This window comes from Cydia pomonella, chromosome 6, assembly GCF_033807575.1.
Source record: "Cydia pomonella isolate Wapato2018A chromosome 6, ilCydPomo1, whole genome shotgun sequence".
NCBI classification, from domain to species: Eukaryota; Metazoa; Arthropoda; class Insecta; order Lepidoptera; family Tortricidae; genus Cydia; species Cydia pomonella.
The window spans coordinates 2,041,306-2,068,076 of NC_084708.1; the positions used below are offsets into that span (position 1 = coordinate 2,041,306).

The window sequence follows — 26,771 nt, forward strand, 5'->3', positions numbered from 1 at the left end:
TAGATATTTGGCCTTTATATTTAAACAAATGAATCTTCTATTTAGTGATATTATATATTTCCCCTCTCGAACATGAGAGGAGGCCCGTGCCCAGCAGAGGGAAGTATATAGGCTGAATTATTATTATTATGTTAGTCCCTTACCTTTAAAGGTAACGTAAAGCTCTGACACCCCACTCTGGACGGCCGGTAAAGGCAAGCCAGAGGTGAGAGTCCTGCGGCCCCTGCTCAGTGTTCACTCCAGCCGGCCAGTGAAGGCAAGCCGGAGAGAGGGGCCTGACCGACTCTCGGGGGTATGGGACCCAAGGGACGTTACTTCCCACACTATTATTATTATTTATTATATATTTATCTAACGCGATAGTCTCATTATTTTTAGTGTTTCCAACGTTTTAGCTGGGGTGCAACCAGCTGTGGTCACGGATGTCATCCATTGAAATCGCAAAATGCGAGTGTAAAGTGTTAAATGAGTCTTCTTTCTCATAAGGCTGCATTTGTGGCTTTCCATTACAGAAGGGTCTTTAATGATTCAAATGTAATAAGGACGTTTATATCTGAAATTCTGATGAAAAGGTCCTTTTTGCAGATGAAGCATACCCTTCTCTGATGGATATTATATATTGCCATATTTATATGTAGTTGTAGGCCCAAGCTGGATAGGCTGCATACATTCATCTACAGGATGACTCACGCTAGAAGAGAGAACGCATTTCATGGGAACTTGAAAAGAGACTTAGGGTCTGGTTTTGGCAAATTCCCAAGTCCCAAGAATTGATGCAGGTAAAATAAAGGTGCTATTTGTCTTCAGAATTTATTGCCGTTTCTTTTCTTCTTGGATTTTATTACTTATGACTGATCATTAGATAATTTATTCAGACTCCCAAAACACCTTACCTCATCATCTTCTGTCCAACTTTGCTTGAGCATTTGCTAAATATGTAGAATAAGCTTAAACCCTCCTTATTGCTGCCCTGGACTCCTTTTTTGAAGTTGCTTGGGTGGGAAATAGTGCTGAATATTTGGAGACCACGATACGTGTCTTCGTCAATTGTTACTATGTCTTTCCTATAAATAAGTTTTAGCATCATTATTATGTCATAACATGACATCGCGTTTTAGCTACAATATGGGTGTATGTGCACCCTTTAAGCTTGTCTTAATCATAAGTTTTATAACCAGCGGTGCCATCATGGTTCCATTTTTATCACTTGTCGCTATGCCCGTCACTTTCGCGCTTACATACATGTTAGAACGAGACAGGCATGGTGACAAATGATAAAGAGCCGACCATCTTAGGCCTACAGTAGGGCTAAGATGGTCGGCTCTTTATCATTTGTCACCATCATGCCTGATTCGTTCTAACAAGTATATAAGCGCAAAAGTGATGGGCATAGTGACAAATGATAAAAATGGAACCATACTGCCACCGCAGTAGGACTAAGATGGTCGGCTGTTTATCATTTATCACCATGCCTGTCACGTTCTAACAAGTATGTAAGTGCGAAAGTGACGGGCATAGTGACAAGCGATAAAAATAGAACCATGCTGCCACTGCAGTATGATATGAAAACCAGTTTGAATTTACAATTTATTGCCTGAGAATACAGTAAAGAAATTAAGGAAATTGCCTGTTATTTGTGTAGGTCTGCTCCAAAATCCATGCGATTCGTAAATTCATATATTATGGTTTTTAATATAAGCGAGCATAGGGTGAAATCGACGTGATGATGACAAGACACTGTATCTAAATATCGTTATCACGTCCGTCTATCTGCGTCCATACTCGAGCTACGGTGTTAAATCTTGTAAGCAGGCATTACTTACAAAGATATCCTTCTCAAGCACAAAAACTGAGGCTTGCTCTGCAGATCCAGATTCAAATTCGACCAGTTCAGGTCTAGATATTTAAGCAGGGCCCCCAAAGCATGAACCGTTTGGGTCTGGTTAAAGTCTATTACAGTTCTAAGGAACAGAGTTCTCTCTTCGTCGGTGCAGTTTTTTGGTTCAGTTGGTAGGGATAGCAGGTAGATACGACGTTTGCACGCTTCGAAGCCTGAAAAGTTTTAGGCAAACTTGAATTCTGATGAGTACTTAGTCAAGCCCGGGAAGAACAAAGAAATACGACGATTTTTAATTCTCATAAACTAAGAGAGAAAGGGCCCACTGTTAGTTAGTTAGTTCTTCTGGGCATTTTCCGCAAATCGACAACCATTGTGCCTATTTTGCGTGAAACGAGGTAGCGCTACTCTAACCACCCCAGCTCCTCCACGAAGCCTAGCAAAGTTTTCAGGTTGCTAATTGCCTCTCCTAGTGTGCACGGATTCCCTAGGTATTTGTTCCTGTATACTTCTACCTGTTTGCAGTCTAGGAGAATATGTTTTGTTGTTTCTTCTTCTTCCATGCACGCTCTGCACATGGGGCTGTCTGTTTTACCCATATTGTGTAGGTGTTTGTTAAGTGTGTTATGTCCTGTAAAGGGCCCACTGATTGTCAGTTCTGAGTATTCACGATTGTCAGTTTTTGCGAATAACGGACAGGCCGATATCGTCCGGCGATGTAGTAATCAGTGGGCGCCTTAAAGGGTGTCTCACGACGATGACTTAATTCTTTTTCTATGACAGGTGATCATGTATTGCTTTCTATAGAAAACTGAAGTGTCGGACGCCCCGGCCCGGGCCCGAAACGTTGTAGCGTGAGTCCTTTTTAACAGCTGGTAGCTTCCCCATTATTTATACCACCAGATACTTTTAAGCGCACTGACTTTACACACCGAGGGGAACTGACGAAGAATTAAATTGTTTACCTACAGTTTTGTAATATCAATATTAATTTTGGCGCTTCGTCTCGCCCTCTAGAATATACCTACATCGAGAAGATGTAGAATCATCTCCATAGAAACAACCCATTTAAGCCAACTTCTAATTGAACACGTATTATTTAACAAGAATATTCCTAATATTCACTACACCTCTTAGAAGCCAGGAACACCAACTTGCATTTCCCTCCATTTTCTCCATCAGCAAACACTATCTTCTTCACAGCACGGGAGAAGGCACTTTGTGTCCATCAATCCAAGGACTTGTAAGGGTTCAACTTGTTTGACAAGATTTCTTAAATATATCTTTCAAGAATAACTGGGAAACTCACTATACTCCTTAGAAGCCAGGAACACCAACTTGCATTTCCCTCCATCCTCACCATCAGCAAACACAGTCTTCTTTACAGCTGTGACGAAGGCACTTTGAGTCCGTCCATCCAGAAGGACTTGCAGGGGTTCGACTTGTCGGAACAAGTTTCGGAACATGAGGAATTCTGAGGCTCGGTCTGGAAGCTCCTCTAGGATGTGAAGCTAAGGGATGATTAGGATTAATTTAAGGGTCGGTTTCATTCATCATTTAACGGGAAAGACTGAAAAGATCCTCAAACCTAAGCCTCAGTCTTAAAAATTCTGTACAAGAAAATTCTGCCAAATTCATCGTAGGTCAGTTTTAACAGTTTTCTATGAAATACCAGATGGTTCATTGATTTAATGGTGCAGTACAACTCTCTATAAATATAATCTAACCAAATAAAGCAGTAGGGTAAACCACCCCAACGACAGCATATGTGGTGTGTAAGAATGTCCCTATAATATTTAATTATTCATTTTGCCTGTTTCAAAAACTTAAATAATGACTAAAATTTTCTATGTAAGGAGTTATCAGGAATTGGCTTGAGGGGTTATGTTAACTAGTAACTCAATTACGCATTGCGTGAGTAGGTACGCACGGTTCCTTAGCCGTTCACCTACTGACCCCAAAACTAATGCTTCGATTCGAGCGAATTTTCTTAGTATGAAAATATTTTAATCCCGGGTGAGTAGTTAGGCCTAGATTGCCAACGAAAAGTAAGTATGTACCCGGGATGACGAATGCCACGTAAAGTTACGAGACTCATATAAATGCCCTAAAAATCGGGGTATTTACTAAGTGTTTTAATGTTCTTTTGTTTATTGTGTTTGATTCTAGTTTTTGATTTAATTTTTTCTGCATTGTTTTTCTTTGTGTACACTAATCCTTAGGCTATTAAGATACATTCTACTAACACATCTATGGATTATGTTGGTCCGAAATAACCAATTTTTATTTTTATTTTTTGATTATTATTTCTCTTTTAATATTTTTAGCTTCGCTTTCTGTTTTATCCACTGTCGACTTACAGAAGTGTAAGTGGAATATGTACAGGTTGTAATAAAAATGGGGATCCGTTTAATATGCGACTAAGTTTTGGCCTTTTTATGAAGGGTTGGCCAACATGGACGACCTGCCCCATAGAAAAAAAATCGCATCAAAAAAAAATTTCTTCCACTTTGTCCTAATTAGAACACAACACCGAATATGCACCTTGTTACACCTTGTATACATACGTAATAGTTAAAAGCAACGAAAGAGCTTGTAGTATTGACACATCCACATTGACCTAAATAAGCATTGTATTTACCTCTCCAGTTTGTATGGTGTAGTAGGCGGCTCCTAGCTTGCCTGCTCGGCAGTACACCGTCAGTAATTTCTATACGAAAACAAAAAATCATGTAGATGTACCTATACACCGTGTTTTTATTGAATTCCGTTAACTTCGGGGTATCCGTAAGTACGTTTAAGGAAACTAAATGGCATAAGTAGTTAATTTTCGAAAACAATTTTTTTAACTTTTTTTTTATAAAAGTAATTAAATGTTGCATATAGCGTTGTTGTAACACGGGCATTAAATTTAAATTAACCAAACAATTGAAAACTTTGACATATCAATGTCATTTCTAACATCGATCGTCTTAGATAGTACTTACGTTTAGTAGCAAATGTATGAACTCGCACTAAACACTAATCAATATGTAAACAGGCCCTAAGGCAAGTGAACGCGCTCGTAAGGGCCTTATAAGATAAAAATTAATGATTGATTATCTCCAAAATGGAGTTAATTATAAATAATTATAATACCGGTCTCTTTGAGAAAGTTATTTAATTTAAGCTCAGGGATGCACCCTCGAAATTAATGGAAATCAATAAAAACACTGTGTATATATTCAACTTTTGAACTGGACTTACTACAGAACAAAGTGAGATAGTGTCATTATTACAAAGGTTCTATTTTCATAGAAATTTGACATTAATGATGATATTACAACAGAAATCACACATCACGAACACATCCATGGCAGCCTCGGAATTCGTGACGTAGCGGATAAGCTGCAGGAAAGTCGCCTCCGATGGTATGGCCATATAAGCCGCAGACCAGTAGACTACGTCGGAAATAGATGCCTCAACCTCACTGTCCAAAGCCCTAGATCACGCGGCCGCGGTAGGACTAAGAAGCGCTGGCTGGAGGTCGTGAGGGCGGACATGGAAGAGAACAATTTCACATCTGAGGATGCCGAAGACCGGGCAAAGTGGAGAAGATTAAGTAGGAAAGCGGACCCTGGCGCTAGGCCGGGAAAACGCTAGGTTGACGAAGAAGAAGAAGATGATATTGCAACACTGTGTCGTTGCTAATTACATGCAGCCACAGCTGACTAGCGTCTTCCTAGCGTCAGCGTCTAGTCAACTCTATGGCTGCTGCTCGACGCAACTACACAGCGAGCAGCGAGGCCATTATCCAAAGCGCTGACTAGACGTCGACGCTCAAGAGACGCTAGTGTGGGGTCGCCCTTAGTGATAAATACGAAACTTACCTCCTCCACGTCGGTTTCTTCAGTGGAGTCGTTATCAGTATCGACGTTATTCACTGTTACTTCAGTATTTCTACAATCATACAAAAAAAAAAAAATTAGACCATTGAACTACTACGCATAGAACCGGCACAGAGAACCAGTATTTTGTGCCAATGAGTTGTTGTTTTGACAACAAACTATAGAAGCGGAGCGTGAACTATGGCGCTTACGTCGTTTTGGTCGCGTGGTACAGGATGAGATTGCGAAAATTTCATTGTTTGGTATGGCTTCTCTACAATAGGTAATATTAACTCAATTAATAAGACATTAATGCCTCTATGTTTAAGAATTAGTCAACGAATTACGGAAGGTGGAGGTAAGGAAAGAAATCTCCATATACCAAAAAGTGTCATCAAAAAACCTTAAATTTTTTTTTTTTTTATGCTGCCTCGGTGGCAAACAAGCATACGGCCTGCCTGATGGTAAGCAGTATCCGTAGCCTATGTACGCCTGCAACTCCAGAGGAGTTACATGCGCGTTGCCAACCCTAACCCCCTCCCACCCTCGTTGAGCTTTGGCAACCTTACTCACCGGCAGGAACACAACACTATGCTATACAACACTATACTACGGTGCTACAATACCTAGAGTACTTGAACAAAAAAATCAAAGCATAGGCAGCGCACTTCACTCCCGTCAATAACGCCTAGGTTCTTAGCTACTCTAGCGCTACTCTGGAGAGATTTGGAACTATTATTTATAGCTGACAGCTGGACACTTTTGCAACAGTTCTATCATAAGAAATTTCTCTCCTCTTAAATCCACACTCCATAAAACGAATGTTAACGAAACGGATATCTGACGGTTCTATATTTTAATAATAATATTCGGTCAAAATCGAGATTTTTCGGCATCACAAGTATCACAACTATTGAAAATTAAAACCACAATAGGTAATCTAATAGGTATATACAATAGATAAGCCCTACCACCCATAACAGCCAAATATAAATCCAATCCAATCCAATGTTGGAAAACCCTTCAAAATGTTTACCATATTATTATTGCGCAATAAATATAAAATTCAGATTTATTTTCTAATGGCTGTTGAGGCTATCACGCGTGATGAGGATTGCCAAAGATCCAGACCAAATGGATAATTTGTTTTTCAGTATAATATACAATACTTATTGCAATATAAAAATAAAGTAATCTGGGGAACAAGAGAGCCGCCTCAAATCTCAAAGTATACAGAGATATGTAACAGCTTACTTTCAAAAGTAGATTTTCCACCTGAACTAAGAGAATGTTGTGATACAATGTGTAGCAATGACAACCACAGGGTTTATATTAGTGACCTATATACTAAAATAGTTAAGGCTCTTAGTGAGGCGGCTATACTTAGCTACGACATGAAAAAACCCCATAAAGGTCGGTATATCACGGGTTGGAATAAACATGTCAAAGATGCTCATAGAGAGGCTCGGCTTGCTTTTCGTGAGTGGGTTAGTAGTGGTAGGCCTCGGCTCGGTCCTACTTATACGGCTATGTGTTCGACTCGGAAACATTTTAAAATGAAACTTAAATGGTGCCAAAACCATGAAAACCAAATCAAATTGGATATTCTGGCATCGCATCACGATGCTAAGAGGTTTGGGTCCTTCTGGAAACACACTAATAGCCTTAACACCAAACCGAGCCTACCTGTGAGCGTCGGGGGCGCGTGTGAGCCGGCGGACATTGCAAATCTTTTTAAAACGCATTTTACAGTTGAACCGCAGCGTAACTTACTGAGCGAGACGCTGACCACTGTTGGTAGGGCATGTGCCGGCGCTTGTCACCGACCTATTTATTTTTCCGCTATAGAGATAGCTACTGTCATTGGGAACATGTCGCGTGGTAGGTCGCCGGGGCATGATAGCCTCAGTGTAGAACATCTGAAGTACGCTGGTCCCCATCTGCCGAGAGTTCTAGCTATGTTTTTTGCTTTATCCATCGTTCACTCTTACCTTCCTGATGACCTAATGAAAACTATTGTAGTCCCGATCATTAAGAGTAAAACGAGTGACGTGTCGGATACAAACAACTATAGGCCCATCTCTTTAGCGACTGTAATAGCAAAGGTGCTGGATAGCCTGCTTGATCAACAGTTAAATACTCATATTAAGTTGAATGACGCCCAGTTTGGATTCCGAGCTGGGTTATCTACTGAATCAGCTATTTACTGTCTCAAGCGGACTGTCCAGTACTATGCTAATGAGCGAACCCCTGTGTATGCTTGTTTCTTGGACCTTTCTAAGGCCTTCGACTTAGTGTCGTACGATATCTTGTGGTCAAAATTATCTGAAGAGGCAGGCATGCCGGGGGAGATTGTGTCTATATTTAAGTATTGGTACAAGCATCAAACAAATGTTGTAAGGTGGGCTGGATCGGTTTCTGACGAGTATAGGTTGAAGTGCGGAGTGAGACAGGGTGGGTTGACGTCTCCGAAGCTCTTCAATCTCTATATGAATGGGCTGATCAATGAACTCAGTAACACTTCTATAGGTTGCTCCGTGGGCGGAAAAGTTATAAACAACATCAGCTATGCCGATGATATGGTGTTACTGAGTCCATGCATCAGTGCATTGAGAAAGTTGCTATGCATATGCGAGCGCTACGCTGCTGCCCATGGCCTTAAGTACAATGCGACGAAGAGTGAGTTGTTGCTGTTTAAGGCTGGCAATAAAACATACAACATTGTCCCGCCTGTTGTACTTGATGGCACACCACTAAACAGAGTCTCTAAATTTAAGTACTTGGGGCACTGGGTATCGGACACGCTATGTGATGATCAGGACATAGACAGGGAACGTCGAGCTTTGGCGGTCCGTTGTAATATGCTGAGTCGTAGGTTCGCACGATGTAGTGACAGTGTAAAAGTTACCTTGTTTAAGGCATTCTGCCAATCCTTCTACTCGTGTGCACTGTGGATTAGCTATTCTCAGAGGGCCGTCAATGTATTGAAAGTTCAATACAACAATGCGTTCAGGATGCTGATGGGGCACCCTCGCTATTGCAGTGCGTCCGGCATGTTCGCGGCGGCGGGCGTGCCGGGGTTCCACGCAATTTTACGCACCAGAATATCATCTTTGATGCGAAGAGTTCTGGGTAGCACCAACAGCATTTTGAGCTCACTTGCTGAACGGGTAGATTGCCCGATAATGCGTTATTGGGATAAGATGCATGCCCCAGTGCGCGCCTCTCCCCGGAGATATTAGGTTTAGGTTTAAGTAATGTATGTCACTAACACTAGTTGTAAAGTAAATTGTACAGTGTTGTAGTCGTAAGTGTATTGTGTGTTTTATACTAACAAATTATGGAACCAGAGTCCGAAATAAATATTTTTAATTAATTTAATTTAAATATAGACTAGTTTCATTTCAAGTTCGATTACCTGCGACACCTCGAAATAACGAATGAATCTCTTTGATTATTTTCACTACTGCTTGTCCGCGGCGCGTTTGTCGAAGCATCATTACAACTTCCATTTATCATTGTCACGTCACAATAGACTCACTTATTACAGTTATTTCCGACTTTCAATGACCAAGTCATCAAGAAACATGAATTTATTGGAATTTGTCTTATTTGTTTACACGAGTTTCCCGCCAAGTGCACATTTTTTAATAGAACATATTTTACTGTGACTTGAGTATTTACTCTCATACTGCCAAGACTTTTTTACAAACTGCCAGTGTGCTGGGGTAGTGATGCGTTTAAGTAGACGCTAAAAATTTGCATAAAAATTAAAAATATTGTAAAACTTTTCTACGTGAATTAAAATTATTCACTTATCAATAATAATTTCATTATTTATATAGTCGCTCAAACAAGTTTGTCAGTAGAAAGAGGTGCGAATTTCAAATTTTCTATGCCTGTATTTTTAAATTTACAGCTTTTTTCATCTGACGGAAATGGCTTCACAGACTATAATAATATATTTTACAGTACATATGGTGCTACTTTACCGCACTAGTGCGAAAATTTGCATATTACGTTACTTTGTCGAACATTTAAAGGGCCATATGTACTGTAAAATGTTGTACGATACATGTGCGAATAGGTAATTCGCAACTCGTGTCGATTTAAAACACTCCCTTCGGTCGTGTTTTAATTTATCGTCACTCGTTTCGAATTTCCTATTTTTCGCACTTGTATCGTAATGTACTATTATAGTACATATGGTGCTACTTTACCGCACTAGTGCGAAAATTAGCATATTACGTTACTTTGTCGAACATTTAAAGGGCCATATGTACTGTAAAACGTTGTACGATAATGTGCGAATAGGTAATTCGCAACTCGTGTCGATTTAAAACACTCCCTTCGGTCGTGTTTCTATTTATCGCCACTCGTTTCGAATTTCCTATTTTTCGCACTTGTATCGTAATGTACTAATTAGATATTATAGGTAAACTTATTGAATGAAAAGTTCACGACGCCATAATAAAGCCGCTAACTATATCATAAAGAAACTTATTAAAAGTGACATGGTTACTGTTTACTAGGTACTACCTACTGTTCAACTGAGGCTTAATTATTTTTAAAGCAGGTGCATTTTAAACAGTTTTTGCCGTTGTAGGTGTTGAATCACAGCGTCGCAACGGTAATTAAAAAATCCATATTAAAGAATCGCGTGTTCTACCGCCGTTCTACCCTTTATACGGGGTAAAGGACCTTATCAGTTGTCAGATTAGATAGCCCAAATAGCTACTTGAACTGGGTATTGAATTATTTTAAACTTGAGGATGGTTAACGGTCAGTTTACACATTGTTTAGTGTTTAGTGCGAGTTCATAGATTTGCTACTTGCGTTTAGTGGCAAATGTACGGACTCGCACTTAAACACTAATCAATGTGTAAACAGGCCTTAAGGCATGAATCAAGTATTTAGTATGGATTGGGCATGAGTGGTGGTGGGGGGGGGGGGAACTGACAGAACGAGATAGTCTTATGCATCTTTCAGCACCGTACATTTTTGTATGGTTTATGGTGGCCAACAAATAACCCGACAAAATTCCGTAGGTTGTTTTTGGTATGTGGTCAGGAATGTTAAAACGTGTTTTTAATTTCGTCGCATTGCGTATTTTCAGTCCCTCACGGGCGCACGTGGTATAGCACATCTATACGATTCTACCATCATTTATGCCTCAAGGCTTCTACAGACTTTGCAAAAAATTGCATGAGATTTAAGGAAATTGCTGGCTAAGTAGGAGCTACGAATTTAATCGATCGATCAAATACCGCATATATTGCAAATCGAATGCAATTATTGATAGGCCTTTATGAAATGGATAGGTATAGTCAGCAACAAAGATGTAGTCTGTCAAACAACTTTGTCAGTAGAAAAAGGCGCGAAGTTCCAATGTTCTATGGGACGATAACCCTTTGCACCTACATTTTTTATTTTTGCCCCTTTTTTCTACTGACGGAAATCACTTGACATGGTATATAATAAAACTAGCGATTGGATATAATAAGAAAATTTAATGATTAGATTCTCTTAACAATATAGATAGATAATTATTTATATATCGCAATACAACGAATATTAATTTATTGATTTTAATTATACCTATAAACCTATATATTTTTTTCTGATCGGCTATATTTTAAGAGTACGAGTATTTTTAGTGTTTATTTTCGCAAAATTTAATTGATATTTCAGTACAAAATTGAAACAGTAAAGACTAAGCTTTATGTGCTTCTTAAACATACCTAAAAAAATTTTTTTCTGTGGGCCTACCGCGAACACCGAAGTTCGCAACTTGCGCGCATCTTTCTCTGTCACTCTAATTTCGACTTAATTGGAGTATAAGAGAAAGGTGCCCGTAATTTGTGAAATTCGGTGTTCGCGGTCGGCCTTTTGGATTTCGTAAAGGCACGTTCGGCATTACCAAATCTAAAGTTAATATGAGACAAAGATGACACGCTACGAAAAGTACCCAAAACCCTGACCTCTGAAATACGTATTATCATTATACTCTGTATCTTTAGTTATTAAAAAAAAGGTATACAAAATCTACCCTCAAATGGCTCCTTAAGCCAGTTGAGGGTAGATGAAAACATTACATGATCAAATAATGTAGGTTTAAAGTCAGCTCGTTCAGTGACAGATCCAGGCAGTTTTGTATTTGGTTGGTTAATCAATAAATATTATAACTACCCGAAAATGTACAAATTGTTTGTTTACTTTTATTTATATATATACCTACAGATATATACAAATACAGAGGTACAACTTCATCATTTTAATATCTTAAGCATTCTTATGTAGATCTACGTATGTTATCCAAATTAGAAAGGCAGAGGAGAGGTATGCTAGTTTTAAGGTATCTATGGGCCAATAGTTGCCTGAAAAAACAGATTAATTCTTTTTCCTCAAGTTAACGCGGATATATTATGTCGACAAACATGCCCAATGGCTTCACAAGTCGGTACCACAGTGGCAGCCATGCAGTGTTGCACGATCGTTTGGAATCACACAAAAAACTACGTCTGATATCAAATCTGATTGTTACATAACATATCTTTCTCATCCGGGACTTCCTTCCTAAAGTTCACCCGAATATACCACCAAAAGTATCCGATGGCCTAAATGGGTCATACACATTTTTTAGTAAACTCGTTCGCGTTTTTGTAGACATCGCAAAGTAAAGGGTACCTAAAGCTAATAATTTTTCGTGGCACCTTACAGGCCAGATACATTTTTTTAGTACTTAAGACTCAAATAAAAAAACGGGATATATACGTACCTGAGTCGTTAAATTTGATTGTATTGTCAACAGAAGTGACCTTTTTCTAAAATGTGTTTGACCCAAATTATCTAGTGTTACCTAACTCTGGTAAACCCACTTTGTCAGTAGAAAAAGGAGCGAAATTCAAAATTAGTATTGGAGATCGATAATTCGCACCTAAATATGTTTTTTACATTTGCCAACATTTTCTACTGGCAAAGTGGATATGCCAGAGTATACACACAAGATTGCACGATCATTCAAAAAGACGTTTCAAAATTAAACGACAAGCTTATCCTTCTCATCCGGGGCCTCTTTCCTGAAGTTAACCCGGATATATCGGCAAATATGCCTCACAAGTTGGTACCACAATGGCAGCCATCCAGTATTGCACGATCGTTTGGAACCACACAAAAAACTACGTCTGATATCGAACTGGATAGTTACACAACTAGCATATTTTTCTCATTCGGGACTTCCTCCCAAAGTAAACCAAACCCGCATACGCCAACAAACGTATCCAATGGCCTAATTAATGGTACAAGTCAGTAGAAACGTTTCAAAATTAAACGACAAGCATATCTTTCTCATCCGGGGCCTCTTTCCTAAAGTTAACCCGGATATGTCGACAAACATGCCCGATGGCCTCACAAGTCGGTACCACGGTGGCGGCCATGCAGGATTGCACGATGGTACGGAATGATGCGAAGTAGATCTTCACGCAGCGTAGGCATGGGCCCGTGCACCAGATTTGCTGAAAAAGAAGGTGAATTTTAATACACAAATTTATAAAAAAGTACGAGGAAAATGTTTCTTTTAAGTCGCTTTTCTTAACACAATAAGTTTTTGGCAAAAAAAAAAATATTTTTGGGACACGCTTATTTCGCCGACTGTACTTTTCTTTCCACAGGCAACTAATACTCATCGAGATTCGGTACAAAAACCCCAAACACAATTAGGTTTCGTTGTTTTATCACAGAGTTCCCATGGCCAACTACAGTCTCCATCAGCTCAATGGTACCTACCGATAATATTGCATTGTCATCCGACTTACATATGTATGCAAAATTTCAGCCCAATCGGAAATTGGGAAGTGGGTCAAATTTAGCTTCCATGATTTGACCCACACAAATATACATACTCGTACATACATACAGAACAAGTTAAATAAAAGCTTGTAAAAAAAGAAAATTCTAGAGCAAATAAAAAAAGGGACACGTGTATTGTAACTTCGAATGCGGGATAATTTTGAAAAATAATTACTCAGCTTCCGAAGTAACCCCAGTACACTTATAGTATACCTGGAGTCTTTTCAGTCTCCATCAGTCGCATGTTTTTTGTCACCAAAACCATACATTTTGAAGATAGAGAGAGAGAGAGACAACGAGAGAAGGAGCGAGAGAGAGGCTTACCTCATGCGAAGCCGCAGCCCAGTATTGGTCTGATTTCAACTTTAAGATACGTCAAAAAGTTGCTAATGATACGACAACGTAACTTTAAGTTGGAATCGGGCCCTATGGTGCTATACGTACAGCCAGTATCGTGTAGCACCAATTCCAAGTATGCTTGAAGCAGGAACTATTCAGTCTCTTGCTGACAGTGAAAAGTGACAGAGCATACTTAGACAGAGACATCCTTACCTCAAACGCAAGACAGGCGAAGCCGCAGCCCAGTATTAGTGCACACGGCGGCGCTATAAGCACAGCTAGTATCGTGTAGCACCACTTCCGAGTATGCTTGAAGCAGGCATTGCTGAAGCCTCCATGCGCATTCAGAGAAAGTAGGAGATAAAAAGAAAGAAAAATAGACATATGTAGATAAAGAGATATTTACCTCAATCGCAAGACAGGCGAAGCCGCAGCCCAGTATTAGTGCACACGGCGGCGCTATAAGCACAGCTAGTATCGTGTAGCACCAATTCCAAGTATGCTTGAAGCAGGAACTATTCAGTCTCTTGCTGACAGTGAAAAGTGACAGAGCATACTTAGACAGAGAAATCCTTACCTCAAACGCAAGACAGGCGAAGCCGCAGCCCAGTATTAGTGCACACGGCGGCGCTATAAGCACAGCTAGTATCGTGTAGCACCACTTCCGAGTATGCTTGAAGCAGGCATTGCTGAAGCCTCCATGCGCATTCAGAGAAAGTAGGAGATAAAAAGAAAGAAAAATAGACATATGTAGATAAAGAGATATTTACCTCAAACGCAAGACAGGCGAAGCCGCAGCCCAGTATTAGTGCACACGGCGGCGCTATAAGCACAGCTAGTATCGTGTAGCACCAATTCCGCGTATGCTTAAAGCAAGCATTGCTGAGCCTCCAAGCGCATTCTGGGCTGCGCGCGCCTTCTGGCTCGCCGATTATGTCGTCCCATACTATCTGTGAAGAAATTAATTTTTATTATAGTTCACTAAATCATTTTTCTTCTTCATTTTAGGGTTCTGTATCTCGAAAGGAAAAAACGGAACCCTTATAGGACCACTTTGTTGTCCGTCCGTCCGTCAGTCTGTCTGTCTGTCAAGACCGTTTTTCTCAGGAACGCGTGAAGGTATCAAGCTGGAATTTATATCAAATACTCAGGTATTTATATCAAAAATCAAACATCTAAGCCAACGTAATCAAAAGATACAGCCGTTTATGCCGCAAATTTCCGCAAATTTTCGACACTCGCAAGGGAATCAAAACCTACAGGGTACTTCCCGTGAACTCAGAATCTTGAAATTTGGTACGAAGCAACGTCTTATAGCAGTTATAGCACAGGTAAAGGAAAAATTGCGAAAACCGTAAATTTTTTGTTACATCATATAATAATAACATTTTTAATAATTGATATGACTCGATAGTCGTGATGTGTGAACTTTTAGTTATATACATACAGGTTTGTACGGTTTTTTTCATAGATTTGGCCGGTTTTTTTCATAGATTATAGTAGACGGAAAGGAAAAAATATATGTATAATCTAACCCCGTGGTAGGCCCAGACAGAGATGGCGGGACGACCTAGATACCTTCCTCAACAACTGGCCAGAAGAGGCGTTACATCGGGAGTCGTGAAGATCAAGGGGAGAGAGAGGCCATCGCCCAACAGTGGGTTACCAACAGTGGGAAAAAAAAACATTCTGTTTTGCCAACGACGTAGTATATGTATGTCAATTTATTGATTTTGCTAATATAGACTCTCAATCCATAACAAATATCTCAAAATCTGAAACCAACGTCATTGTTAAACTGTTAACCTCATTTAATTAGTGACAAAAAATAATAATGCTGGCGGCTTTCTCGCACAACGTATCACTATTGCGATACAACAAAGAAATGCCGCCAGCATCCTCATTTTAGATTTGAACTAGTTATAGTAATTCTTCGTATATATCCATTAGTTATAAAATCAATCCATAATAAAAATAATGAATAGTGAAAAAAATGGTGATAATATTATATGAAATCAGATATTTTAACTCTTATCCGTCTGAATGCTGTTTGCGAAAGCAAACCCATAATATTCCGTGACCAATCACAGTAATGTGATGTGTCCCACATTCGATAACCAAAAGTCAACGGCCTCTCTTCACTTTCCGTGTGAAGCTCGCGTGACCTCATGAAATTATGGCATTATTTTTACAATGGGTCATCCATGTGGAAAAGTTCGATACACAGCGGTTGCTAACCCTAGTTTTTAGGGTTCCGTAGCCAAATGGCATAAAACGGAACCCTTATAGTTTCGCCATGTCCGTCTGTCTGTCTGTCTGTCTGTCTGTCCGAGGCTTTGCTCCGTGGTCGTTAGTGCTAGAAAGCTGAAATTTGGCATGGATATATAAATCAATAAAGCCGACAAAGTCGTACAATAACATCTAAAAATTTAATTTTTTCACTTCAACCCTACAGTGTGGGGTATCGTTGGAAAGGTCTTTCAAAACGAATAGGGGTTTTCAAGAAACATTTTTTGATAAAGTGAATATATTCGGAGATAATCGCTCCGAAAAAAAAAAAAAAAATGTGTCCCCCCCCTCTAACTTTTGAACCATAGGTCCAAAAAATATGAAAAAAATCGTGGAAGTAGAGCTTAAGAAAGACATTAAATGAAAACTATAGCGGACATGATCAGTTTAGCTGTTTTTGAGTTATCGCAAAAAGTTTTCCCTTCATAGTAAAAAGACTTATTTTAATTAGGTATTGATTATGCAAATTTGCCTATTTGTTTAACTCAGGTGAAAGGTACCGTTTCATCCCTTGGTTAACAATTTACTATACTTGAAGCTCCAGTTTAGCTTATTGTGACGGAAGAGTAACTACGGAACCCTACACTGAGCGTGGCCCGACATGCTCTTGGCCGGTTTTATTATTTACTGTTCGTTTAGTTTAGTTAGTAAAAGATTGTGGCTCTTTCTGTAAGATAAGGAACGAAGTCTCTCTTTTGGATTGTTTTCTCCTCCGCTTCGCACACTTAACACTTTCTGTCACGAACTATATGCATGAAAGACTGATACGAGAGTTCCTAAAGGATAATTCACGTTAGAAGGGTCCGGGTCCGGGCCAAGGTGTCCGAGACGTCAGTTTCCTATATAACAATAGCAACACGTGATCAACTGGGCTATAACCGCGAAAATCGAAGTTCGTCAATTGCGGGCATTTTTCTCTGTCACTCTTATTACGTCTTAGTGAGAGTAAAAGAGAAAGATCCCCGCAATTTACGAATTTTGATTTTCTTGGTAGGCGGGTATGACGGGTGATCGGTGATCAGGGGGATCACAGATCACCCGTCATAAAAAAACAAAGTGTCGGAAGCCTCGGCTCGGACCTGGACCGTTCTAGGGTGTCATCCATAATGCGTTACGTCTCTTACGTTATTAGTTTATATAATATTGTTATATAGTCATTAGTATACAAGCAGGCCCTTACGGCTAACTCTTTGTATATTGTAAGTAAAGCCGCACGTGCTGCTATACCTGCAAAGATATTATTGGCACTTGATCGCGCGTTATTCTAACGTTCAAAAAACCAGTGTACGTGCGCTCTCCGATAACACGCCTTTGTTACGCATGTTGATGACACATTTTAATCTGGTACTGTAGAATTCGACTCGCCGGCACTCAGTAACCGTAGAGGGACCACATATAGCCTCGTGACACATTTTTCTATTAGTTCATCTTGAATCTTATTGCAATTTCCATAGGAGTTGTAATTTAATAACCGGTCAAAGTAACCGTACCTTTTTTTTTTTGCAGATAAGTAGCACGTGCGGTTTTACTTACAATAGACAATTAATGAGTTAGCCGCAAGGGCAAGCTTGGAAACTAACGACTATACCTGGATGATTATATTTAGTCTATTACTTATTATTATTTTTGGTAGCATAGCAGTAAGGAATGTGAGTTTCAAACTGAAATTCGTGGGCTTTCTTTCCCCCTTGTACAGTCTAAATTAATAACATAATATTTCTAAATTACTTAATGTCTGGTATACTATTTAGGTAATTTTAATTAATTTTAAATAGTACTTTAACTTAACTCTAGGTAAAATAATCATTTGATATTTGTACTAATCGCTTTTCAGTAGAGAAAACTGATAATTTCCTTAAAAATACATTCAAAACATAAAAATATCGTAAAATAAATAAAGTATGCTAGTGCAGTTTTGATACTAAAAGGCATTCAGAAAACCTCGTAGATTTTCCTGCCAGTAATATGAATAAGCAACTCATTAATTTACACATATGAAAACATGCAATCAAGAAATACAGAAGTAAAATTAAAGCAGCGTCCTTGACACGTACGGAAATAGCGAGTTTTCATTGACGAAGGACAATGGTATTTAATACCGAGGCACCTTGGAAAGCTATCAAATATTATTTGACAATGACATACTTGTTATGTCTGATTGAAACCAGACTGGAAATTAATAAATGATACGTGTTTTGACATGCCAAGGAGGTGTGTTTGTAAAGTAAGGATAAACCATGTTTAAAGTCATAAGCGGTATTGAACCTTTAAGTCTAAGGAGAGACTTTGCCTCCTTATGTGTGTTCTACTCTGAAGATTTGTTTGACATGATGCCTACGGCTACTTTCTATCACCGCACCGCCCGCCGTCGGCAGGGTGTTCATCCTCACACCCTAGAACTTAAATGGTCGCGCACTGTACGGTTTAAGAGGAACTTCCTCCCGCGGACGATCCGGCTGTGGAATAAACTCCCTGCTGAGGTTTTCCCGAGATTTTACAGTATGAGGTTCTTAAAAAAAGGAGTGTACAGATTTTTAAAGGGTCGGCAACGCACATGTAACACCTCTGGAGTTGCAGGCGTCCATAGGCTACGGTGACTGCTTACCACCAGGCGGGCCATATGCTTGTTTGCCACCGTCGTGGTATTAAAAAATAAGTTTGCGTCACTTCCCAGTACCTTTTTTTATGCCAACTTCATTCAACTAAACGCATTCGGCTCCTGGAGTATATTTAAGTATGAAACATTGATGATTGGTTTTATGATGTTTGGAAAAAATGGGAAAACATTTTTGCTATGTTATAGCACCCTGTTAATGAGACAATTAAATGAGACCTCATTGAACAGATTCTAGAAACTCTTTTGCCTAACGCTTAACTGGCCACTTCAAGTTGATAAATCAAATGACATGTTGATAATGATGTGACATTTAAGACATGTTTAGGACAAACTATTGTTGACATCACAGAAAGTATTATCTTATCAGGTAAATGAACATGATATTTATTTTTAGATAATTAAATTATTTTTTTGTCCGGTAAATGAATATAAAAAAAGGATATGAAAAGTCTTCTTAATTTCCATTTAAAGTTAATTGTTTTAATGTAAAGTAGGTACCATCTCTTAAATTATCGGTAACTAATTTTTTAGCACCTTATACACCGTGTTTTTATTGAATTCAGTTAACTCAGGGGTATTCTTTTTTATAAGAAGTAATTAAATATTTCATATAGCATTGTTTAACACGGGCATTACATTTAATTCAACCAAACACGAGAAAACTGTGACATATCAATGTTATTTCGATTATCAATCGTCCAAGATAGTACTGTATACACTCGTACTAAACACTATTCTATATGTAAACAGGCCCTAAGAGAAGCGTATACGCTCGTAAGGGCCTTATAAGATAAAAATAAATTAATAATTATCTCCGAAATGGAGTTAATTAGAATATCAGTGTCTTTGAGAAAATTACTTGATTTAAGCTCAGGAATGCACCCTTGAAATTAACGGAAATAAAAAAAACACGGTGTAGTGTAGGTATATATATTTATTGCAAAGTCGGTGCAGAGTTACTACTAGATTGACCGTCGTTTGTTTCATTTTGCGTGCCAGTAATTGGCGTTGGTAATGCGGCCGAGTTCTTTTACAGTCAAGTTGAAGGAAAAAGAGTGCTTATTATTAAGGAGCAAGTAGGTAAGTGTTTGAAGGAGTTTTTTAGGGTTCCGTAGTCAACTAGGAACCCTTACAGTTTCGCCATGTTCGTCTGTCTGTCCGTCCTCGGCTTTGCTCCCTGATGCTAATTGAATAGAAAATGCAAATTGGTATGGATACAAAAATCATGCATGGCAACAGAACGATAAAAATACAAAAATGTTTGTTTTCTAAAAAAAAAAATTTAGAGTACCCCCCATACATATTTTTTTTGCTTTAAGCCAATGGTGTGGGGTATCATTAGATAGGTTTAATAAACATTGTTCAATAAAAAATCTCGCTCGCACCCACAATAAATCGCCTTTTCATACAAACGTAGTCCTCATTTTCCTCTCTGGAATTAACTTTAAAAAATATTTTGATACAATTTGTTGTATATCAACCACAGATATGCCCTCAAGTTTGATTCATTCGATTTTTTAATTATTATAAGAGTTAGGGGCATTAAAAAATTGTATGATTCTGTTATGCGCTTCTAATTTTCTTAATCTAAAAAAGGTCAAACGTAGAGACATAGCTATAGTTAATATACATTAAATTATGTAAAAATATTTTCCATAATATCAATATCCAGAGAGAAAACTGGGGACTACGTTTGTATGGAGAAGCAGCCATCGTCTTTCTTCTTAAGAAGCTTGGCTATCCTTCATTTTTTGGAACCGTTTCAAAAATTTCAAAATACCATGGCATTAGGCGCCTTTACCTTACATATCTAGGTATGCCACAAATAAACCACTATTTGATAAATCTCACCCTTAGTGTAAGGCCTGACTGGACGCTGGAGTTGGGCGTGTAGCGGGGCGGAGCGTGTGGCGTGCACATTAAACAAATGCAAACTTATAGTAGCGACCTCAGTGCACGCTGCTCAAATCACTTGTGAGCCCGACGCCACGCTGCACGCCCCGCCGAACGCTCCGCTTCGAGCGTCCACTCAGGCCTTACACTTAGACAACTGTCCAAAATAGATAGAAACAGTAATAAAAACACGCATAATGTAGCTTCAACGTGACCTTTCTGTCCTGACTCCTGACCTTTGCTAACAGCCTGGTGAAGCTACATGCAAATTGATTTCCGTACAGACAGCAGGGAGTGGGATAGCCGAGTTGGGTAAGATTTACATGAAACTTTACCCTTTGTATAGTCAGCATCAATAGTAGCGTATGAATCAACGCGTTAAAAATATTTGCCACCCTCGAAAACTTTTCTAAGCTCACGTTCACGTTCAAAACTATCTGCAACAGTTTAATTGGACTATATATAAGGACATATCCCTTTTTATTAAGCTATGAGATAATAGTAAATACTTTGAATTTGGACGCATTTTTGATATGCTACTTTTGAAGCTGACTGTAAGTATGTACATGTTACTTTTTGAATACAGTTGGTCTCAATTGATTGTAAGTATACACCGTGTTTTTTTTTTTAATCCCGTTAACTTCAGGGTATGGGTAAGTACGTTTAAGGAAACTAAATAGCATAGTTAATTTTCAAAAATATGTATTTCTTTAATTTATTTTTTATTTATTTTATTTATGTAAAAGTATTTTAATGTTGCATATAGCGTTGTTGTAACACGGGCGTTACATTTAATTCAACCAAACAATTGAAAACTACGACATATCAATGTTATTTCGAACATCAACCGTCCGAGATAGTACATAAGTTTACTAAAATTAAACTAAAACTCATACTAAATACAAATCAATATGTAAACAGGCCCTAAGGCAAGTGTACACGCTCGTAAGGGCCTTATAAGATGAATATAAATGATTGATTTTCTCCGAAACGGAGTTAATTAGAATACTAGTTTTAGTTTAGTTAATTGTATTACGGTTGTAATAAATAATTGTAATACCAAAAAAAAAAAATAGAATACCGGTGTCTTTGAGGAAGTTACTTATGAACACTTGAAAAAAAACATACGGTGTACAGTAACTGAAGCCTAGAATAATGCCAACTTGTTAACTTTACTAATCTAGATAAGTCTTAAAGTTTGCAGATTAATAATACGACTCATGTTGTCTCAGACTGCGATCATTACAATAGTTACCTACGTTTTCTTCTAGAAGAAACACAGAATCCACAGCGCAGAATTTCACTACTGGTTGAAAAACCTTCATGCTTTGATTTGCCCAATTTCTACTTAGTTAACCTACAATAACTCCATTCAAGATGTAACCGGAACACTCACTTGATGATAAGCCTTTCCTTAGCTTAAAAGATATAATTTTAAATGCCATCAGAAGAAAGTAGGAATACTAGGAAGGTACAATTTTCCAAAAGTGAATTAGATCGCATAAACAAACTTGGCTTCCTCTTTACAAAAACCTCTTTTTGCTGAAATCTATTTCGAGGGCTTATTTACATATTATTAAATAATTCATAGTCTGTACTGAAAGGGGTTTTCAAGAATTCACACCTGAGTTCTAAAATGACGTGTTTCTACGTAGGTTATTAATTGCATGCCTTGACAGGGTGGAATTATGTTGTAAGTGACGTAAGCATTTTACTTCCAAGAAAGGTTTCTTTTAAACGTTTTGTTGACGTACATACTTATTGATGAACTCCAAGATTTATATGAATTATATGTACATAGAGTCGAAGTATGCTATCTCTCTACAGTATATTTATTATTCTTGATATTATGTTTTCCTAGCAAAGAATTGGTCTGAAACTGGAAGCTTGCATTGTGTTCAATAATTAAATTATACAGACTTTGCAATGACAAAACGTGGAAGTATTGACATAAATAAATCTTGATCTTGGCTTAAAGGACTCGCATCCAGGCCATAAATGTAAAAAAAAAACTTGATCTCATTGTCAAAAATATTGTGTCGATTATTTATATAATGTTATAATTTGATTTTAATGTACTTACTAACATGTACCAAATGATAAGGTACTAACAATGTTTTATGGATTTTTTAATATTCTGGATTACAGATTTTTTTTTTAATTAGGTATATTTTATAATAAAAATCTTTTCAGTCGAGTACCGCTTTAGGCAACGAAGCTTGCTGAGTAACCTAAGTGAGGTACGAGATTGAAAAGCTTGATAATATCACTATTGTATACAATACTACGAGTCATCAAAGTTATTTGTGTGATGAGCATGAATATTTGTTCCTGAGTCATGGGTGTTTTCTATGTATTTAAGTATTTATATATTATATATGTCGTTGTCTGAGTACCCACAACACAAGCCTTATTGAGCTTAATGTGGGACATAGTCAATTTGTGTAATAATGTCCTATATTATTTATTTATTTATCAAAAATAATATTTTTTTAACTATAAAACCTAAATAAGTAATGAAAATTGGTAAGCATCTAAGTAGACAAAAATGTAGTACAAAAGACATAAACGCGCGAGCTCCCGCCCGCCCGCTCCCCGTTCTATAGGAGCGCGGCAGCACGTGATTGGTAATTTTATAATTGTGAGCCCATACATGAAATGTACGCAATTATAGTTTGGTATACGAAATCTTAATAGGGTTGTTTCCATCTACAAAGCTTAGGGCAGAATTGTATCACAATAAATTCTTATGGATTATAAGAACATGTTAAACTACCTTTAGTGGACCTTAAATGAGCATATTTTTGTAAATATTGAATTTAAAATATCTTATAACACACGTCACGTGACCCAAGTCGAAACGACATTGAAGATTCTGATGACGTCACAACTCTCGGATTGACACTGTCAGTTAGGCGATAAACAGCAAATGACAAATGTCAGTTGCCAGTTCGTATCTTCTATGTCAAACCGTAAACTGTGACGTCACACAATTTACAAAGAGCGTTTTGGGCGCGAAAACATCTGTCAAAATATATTTAATTTAAAGCCGTTTTTAGTATAAAAGTTGAATTTTAGGGCAACTTTTAGTTAATATAGAACGTAATACAAGCGTTTCAAGGCCCTATAAAGGAGATTGGAACCATTTCATATTGGAATGATGTTAAGTCCACTAGTGCAGGAACGAGCACTTTCCGTACCTATGGTGAAAGTTAAAAGGGCCTTAAGTACTGTAAAACGTTGTAACGATACAAGTGCGAATAGGTATTTCGCAACTCATGTCGATGTAAAACACTTCCTATGGTCGTGTTAATTTATAAGTTATAATTTCCTTTCAAAAGCAAGAAAAGTAAAATACATGAGTTATTAAAAAAAATCATTATCTACTAAGTATACACTTTTATAGTTTCGACGACCGGTTTGGCCTAGTGGGTAGTGACCCTGTCTACGAAGCTGATGGTCCCGGGTTCAAATCCTGGTAAGGGCATTTATTCGTGTGATGAGCATGGATATTTGTTCCTGAGTCATGGGTGTTTTCTATGTATTTAAGTATTTATAAATATTTATATATTATATATATCGTTGTCTAAGTACCCTCAACACAAGCCTTATTGAGCTTACTGTGGGACTTAGTCAATTTGTGTAATAATGTCCTATAATATTTATTATTTATTTATAATATTTATAGTATTTTTGAGAGCACTTTTAATTAACAAATTAGGTAGAGTAAAACCAAGATAAGTTGGCAGCAATTGTGATAGCCCAGACGGTGCACGGGTTATTTAAAATGGCAAACTTCCATGAAATGATGACGTTTACTTGACACTTGCACCGTTTGGGCTATCAAAATCGCTGGCAACTTATCTTGCTCTGACTCTAGAACATGTTTTTTCTTTCGGAGCGATTATTTCCGAAAATATGCTCTTTATCAAAAAGCGGCAAAAGTGCGAGTCGGACTCGCCCATGACGGGTTCCGTACCATTTCTGACGTATTAAAAAAAACTACTTACTAGATCTCATTCAAACCAATTTTCCGTGGAAGTTTGCATGGTAATGTACATCATATATTTGTTTTAGGTTGTTTTCACACATTTTACGACTTTTGAAGTGTATCTCGCGCAAACTAGTCAGTTTTGAAAAAAATAATAGTAATTTTTGAAGACCTATCCATAGATACCCCACATGTATGGGTTTGATAAAAAACAAATTGAGCTTCATTTCTAAGTATGGGGAACCCCCAAAATTTATTGTTTTTTGTTTTTCTATTTTTGTGTAAAAATCTTAATGCGGTTCACAGAATACATCAACTTACCAAGTTTCAACAGTATAGTTCTTATAGTTTCGGAAAAAAGTAGCTGTGACATACGGACGGACGGACAGACATGTAGGATCCACAAGGGTTCCGTTTTTTGCCATTTGGCTATGGAACGGCGTATTCTTTTTAAAATACCTATCCAACGATTCCCCACACCATTGGGTTAAAATGAAAAATCATTTTGTATGGGAGGTAGGAGGTACCCTAAATTTTTTTTTGTCTAATTTTAACCGTTTTGTCGCCATGCATGATTTAATTATGTCTCCATGCCAAATTGCAGCTTTCTAGCACGAACGATCACGGAGATAAAAGCCGTCCACGGCCACGGACAGACGGACATGGCGAAACTATAAGGGTTCCTAGTTGAATACGGAACCCTAAAAAGAGGGTTTGCAACTTACCTGTACATGCGTATTTAAATTATTCGGATCCCGATCCTCCAGTGCCTCCTGGACCGCACTGTCTGGTTTTATGACCGCCATTTTCAACGGCTCCGACCGGACGTCCAACACCGCCGGACCGTCCGTCTGACTCCCCGTCTCCACAGCTTCCCAATCCGTCGTCGTTTCCGATTCTTTAAATTGTTTTTCTACCCTCACTGATCCTTTTATCTTTGGCGCGAGGATAGAAGGATCTAGTTTAAGTTCTGGCGCTGTTCCAGATCGTAATTTAGCTTTATGAGCACATGCTAAGCACTGTCGCGAGCTGGTCGACTGCAGCAAGCAGGGCCCGCTGCTTATAGGAGCTTCGTCAAATGCCACGGTGAATTTGAGTGCGCTCAAGTTTCCTAGTCTGGGGTATTTCGAGTCTTAAAAGTTCGCAGCAATGTTCTTTTGTTTTTGTCTGTGGTATTTCGATATTTAAAAAGTTCACAGTTATTATTCTTTTGTTTTTAGTGTTTTGGTATCTTGATTTTTTAAACTTCACTACTATGCTAGCCACTTTTTAATTTTGTAAGCTTAATAAATAAAATATTTGATTTAACAACGGAATTGCGAAAACTTTCAACGCATAGATGTATACCCCGTTGAAAACCGCCCGTGAAACTAAATTCCCTCCAAAAGCATTTTACTTAATGTCTTTTGCGCATGCCTGAAGTAGTTTTCTAACGGAAACTTTCGTGATAATCGTACATTGACGGTTTTATATGACCTTTATATGACTTTCTTACTTCCCAAGTTTCTTTGTACGCAGTCTTGATACATTGAGTCGTATTTTGTTTTATTATTTATAGTTTTTAGGGCACTGCCCGATGTTTCCTAATGGTCGAAGGTAGTTGCTTAATGGGTTCCAAACGAGGTTTATACAGCTTTTATAATTCCTTTACTCTTTCGAAAGAAAGGATGTGAAATGTATGCAAATGTATGGGCGGAATAATAATGCTTTTAGGTTTCCGGGTTCATAAATAAGGAATTATTTTTTGAATTCGTCCCAATAAGTACCTAAATGAATGACTACGCTATTTTTGTACCTAACAGAAGATAGACATTTTAGTATAATTTTAATTATCAAAAAGAGGGTATTTTTTTGAACTTTGCTATTTTTTGCCGTTTTAGGACTGTAAGCGCCATTTATAGATACTCGTAATATCAATATTATTGTTAAATCACTACTTATCTTTGAAAAATGTCATATTAATGTTTTTAAATATTAAAATATTTATATACGAAATAAAAGTAAAAAAGTTCACGCCAGGGGCGAGATTTGAACTCTTGACTACCTGGTAAAATTGTAATATGATTTGGGTTACATATTTTTTGGAATAAA

The 26,771-nt window shown here is 38.0% G+C and overlaps 2 protein-coding genes across 3 annotated transcripts in view; both read right to left on the bottom strand.

Moving 5' to 3' along the window:
- Positions 1–9,436, bottom strand: part of LOC133518688 (mutS protein homolog 5-like) — a 15,328-nt gene extending 5,892 nt beyond the window's left edge. The window contains exons 1-6 of the mRNA XM_061852363.1: positions 9,122–9,436; positions 5,707–5,776; positions 4,479–4,547; positions 3,147–3,348; positions 1,824–2,052; positions 894–1,064 (exon numbers count right to left, since the gene is read on the bottom strand). Coding sequence (XP_061708347.1) covers positions 894–1,064; positions 1,824–2,052; positions 3,147–3,348; positions 4,479–4,547; positions 5,707–5,776; positions 9,122–9,222 — 842 coding nt within the window. The 5' untranslated portion in view covers positions 9,223–9,436. The remainder of the gene's footprint in view (positions 1–893; positions 1,065–1,823; positions 2,053–3,146; positions 3,349–4,478; positions 4,548–5,706; positions 5,777–9,121) is intronic.
- A 1,757-nt stretch (positions 9,437–11,193) lies between these two features.
- On the bottom strand, positions 11,194–26,030 carry LOC133518636 (caveolin-3-like). Of its 2 annotated transcripts, XM_061852318.1 has the most exons (3): positions 25,406–26,030; positions 14,661–14,840; positions 11,194–13,217 (listed from the first exon to the last, which is right to left on the bottom strand). In XM_061852318.1, the coding sequence occupies exons 1-3, from the start codon at positions 25,484–25,486 to the stop codon at positions 13,029–13,031; spliced, it is 450 nt and encodes a 149-aa protein (XP_061708302.1). In that variant the 5' UTR covers positions 25,487–26,030; the 3' UTR covers positions 11,194–13,028. The 2 variants fall into 2 exon arrangements, with proteins under 2 accessions (XP_061708302.1, XP_061708301.1); XM_061852317.1 differs by lacking the exon at positions 11,194–13,217 and having other exon boundaries at positions 14,405–14,840.
- Positions 26,031–26,771: the final 741 nt, after the last annotated feature.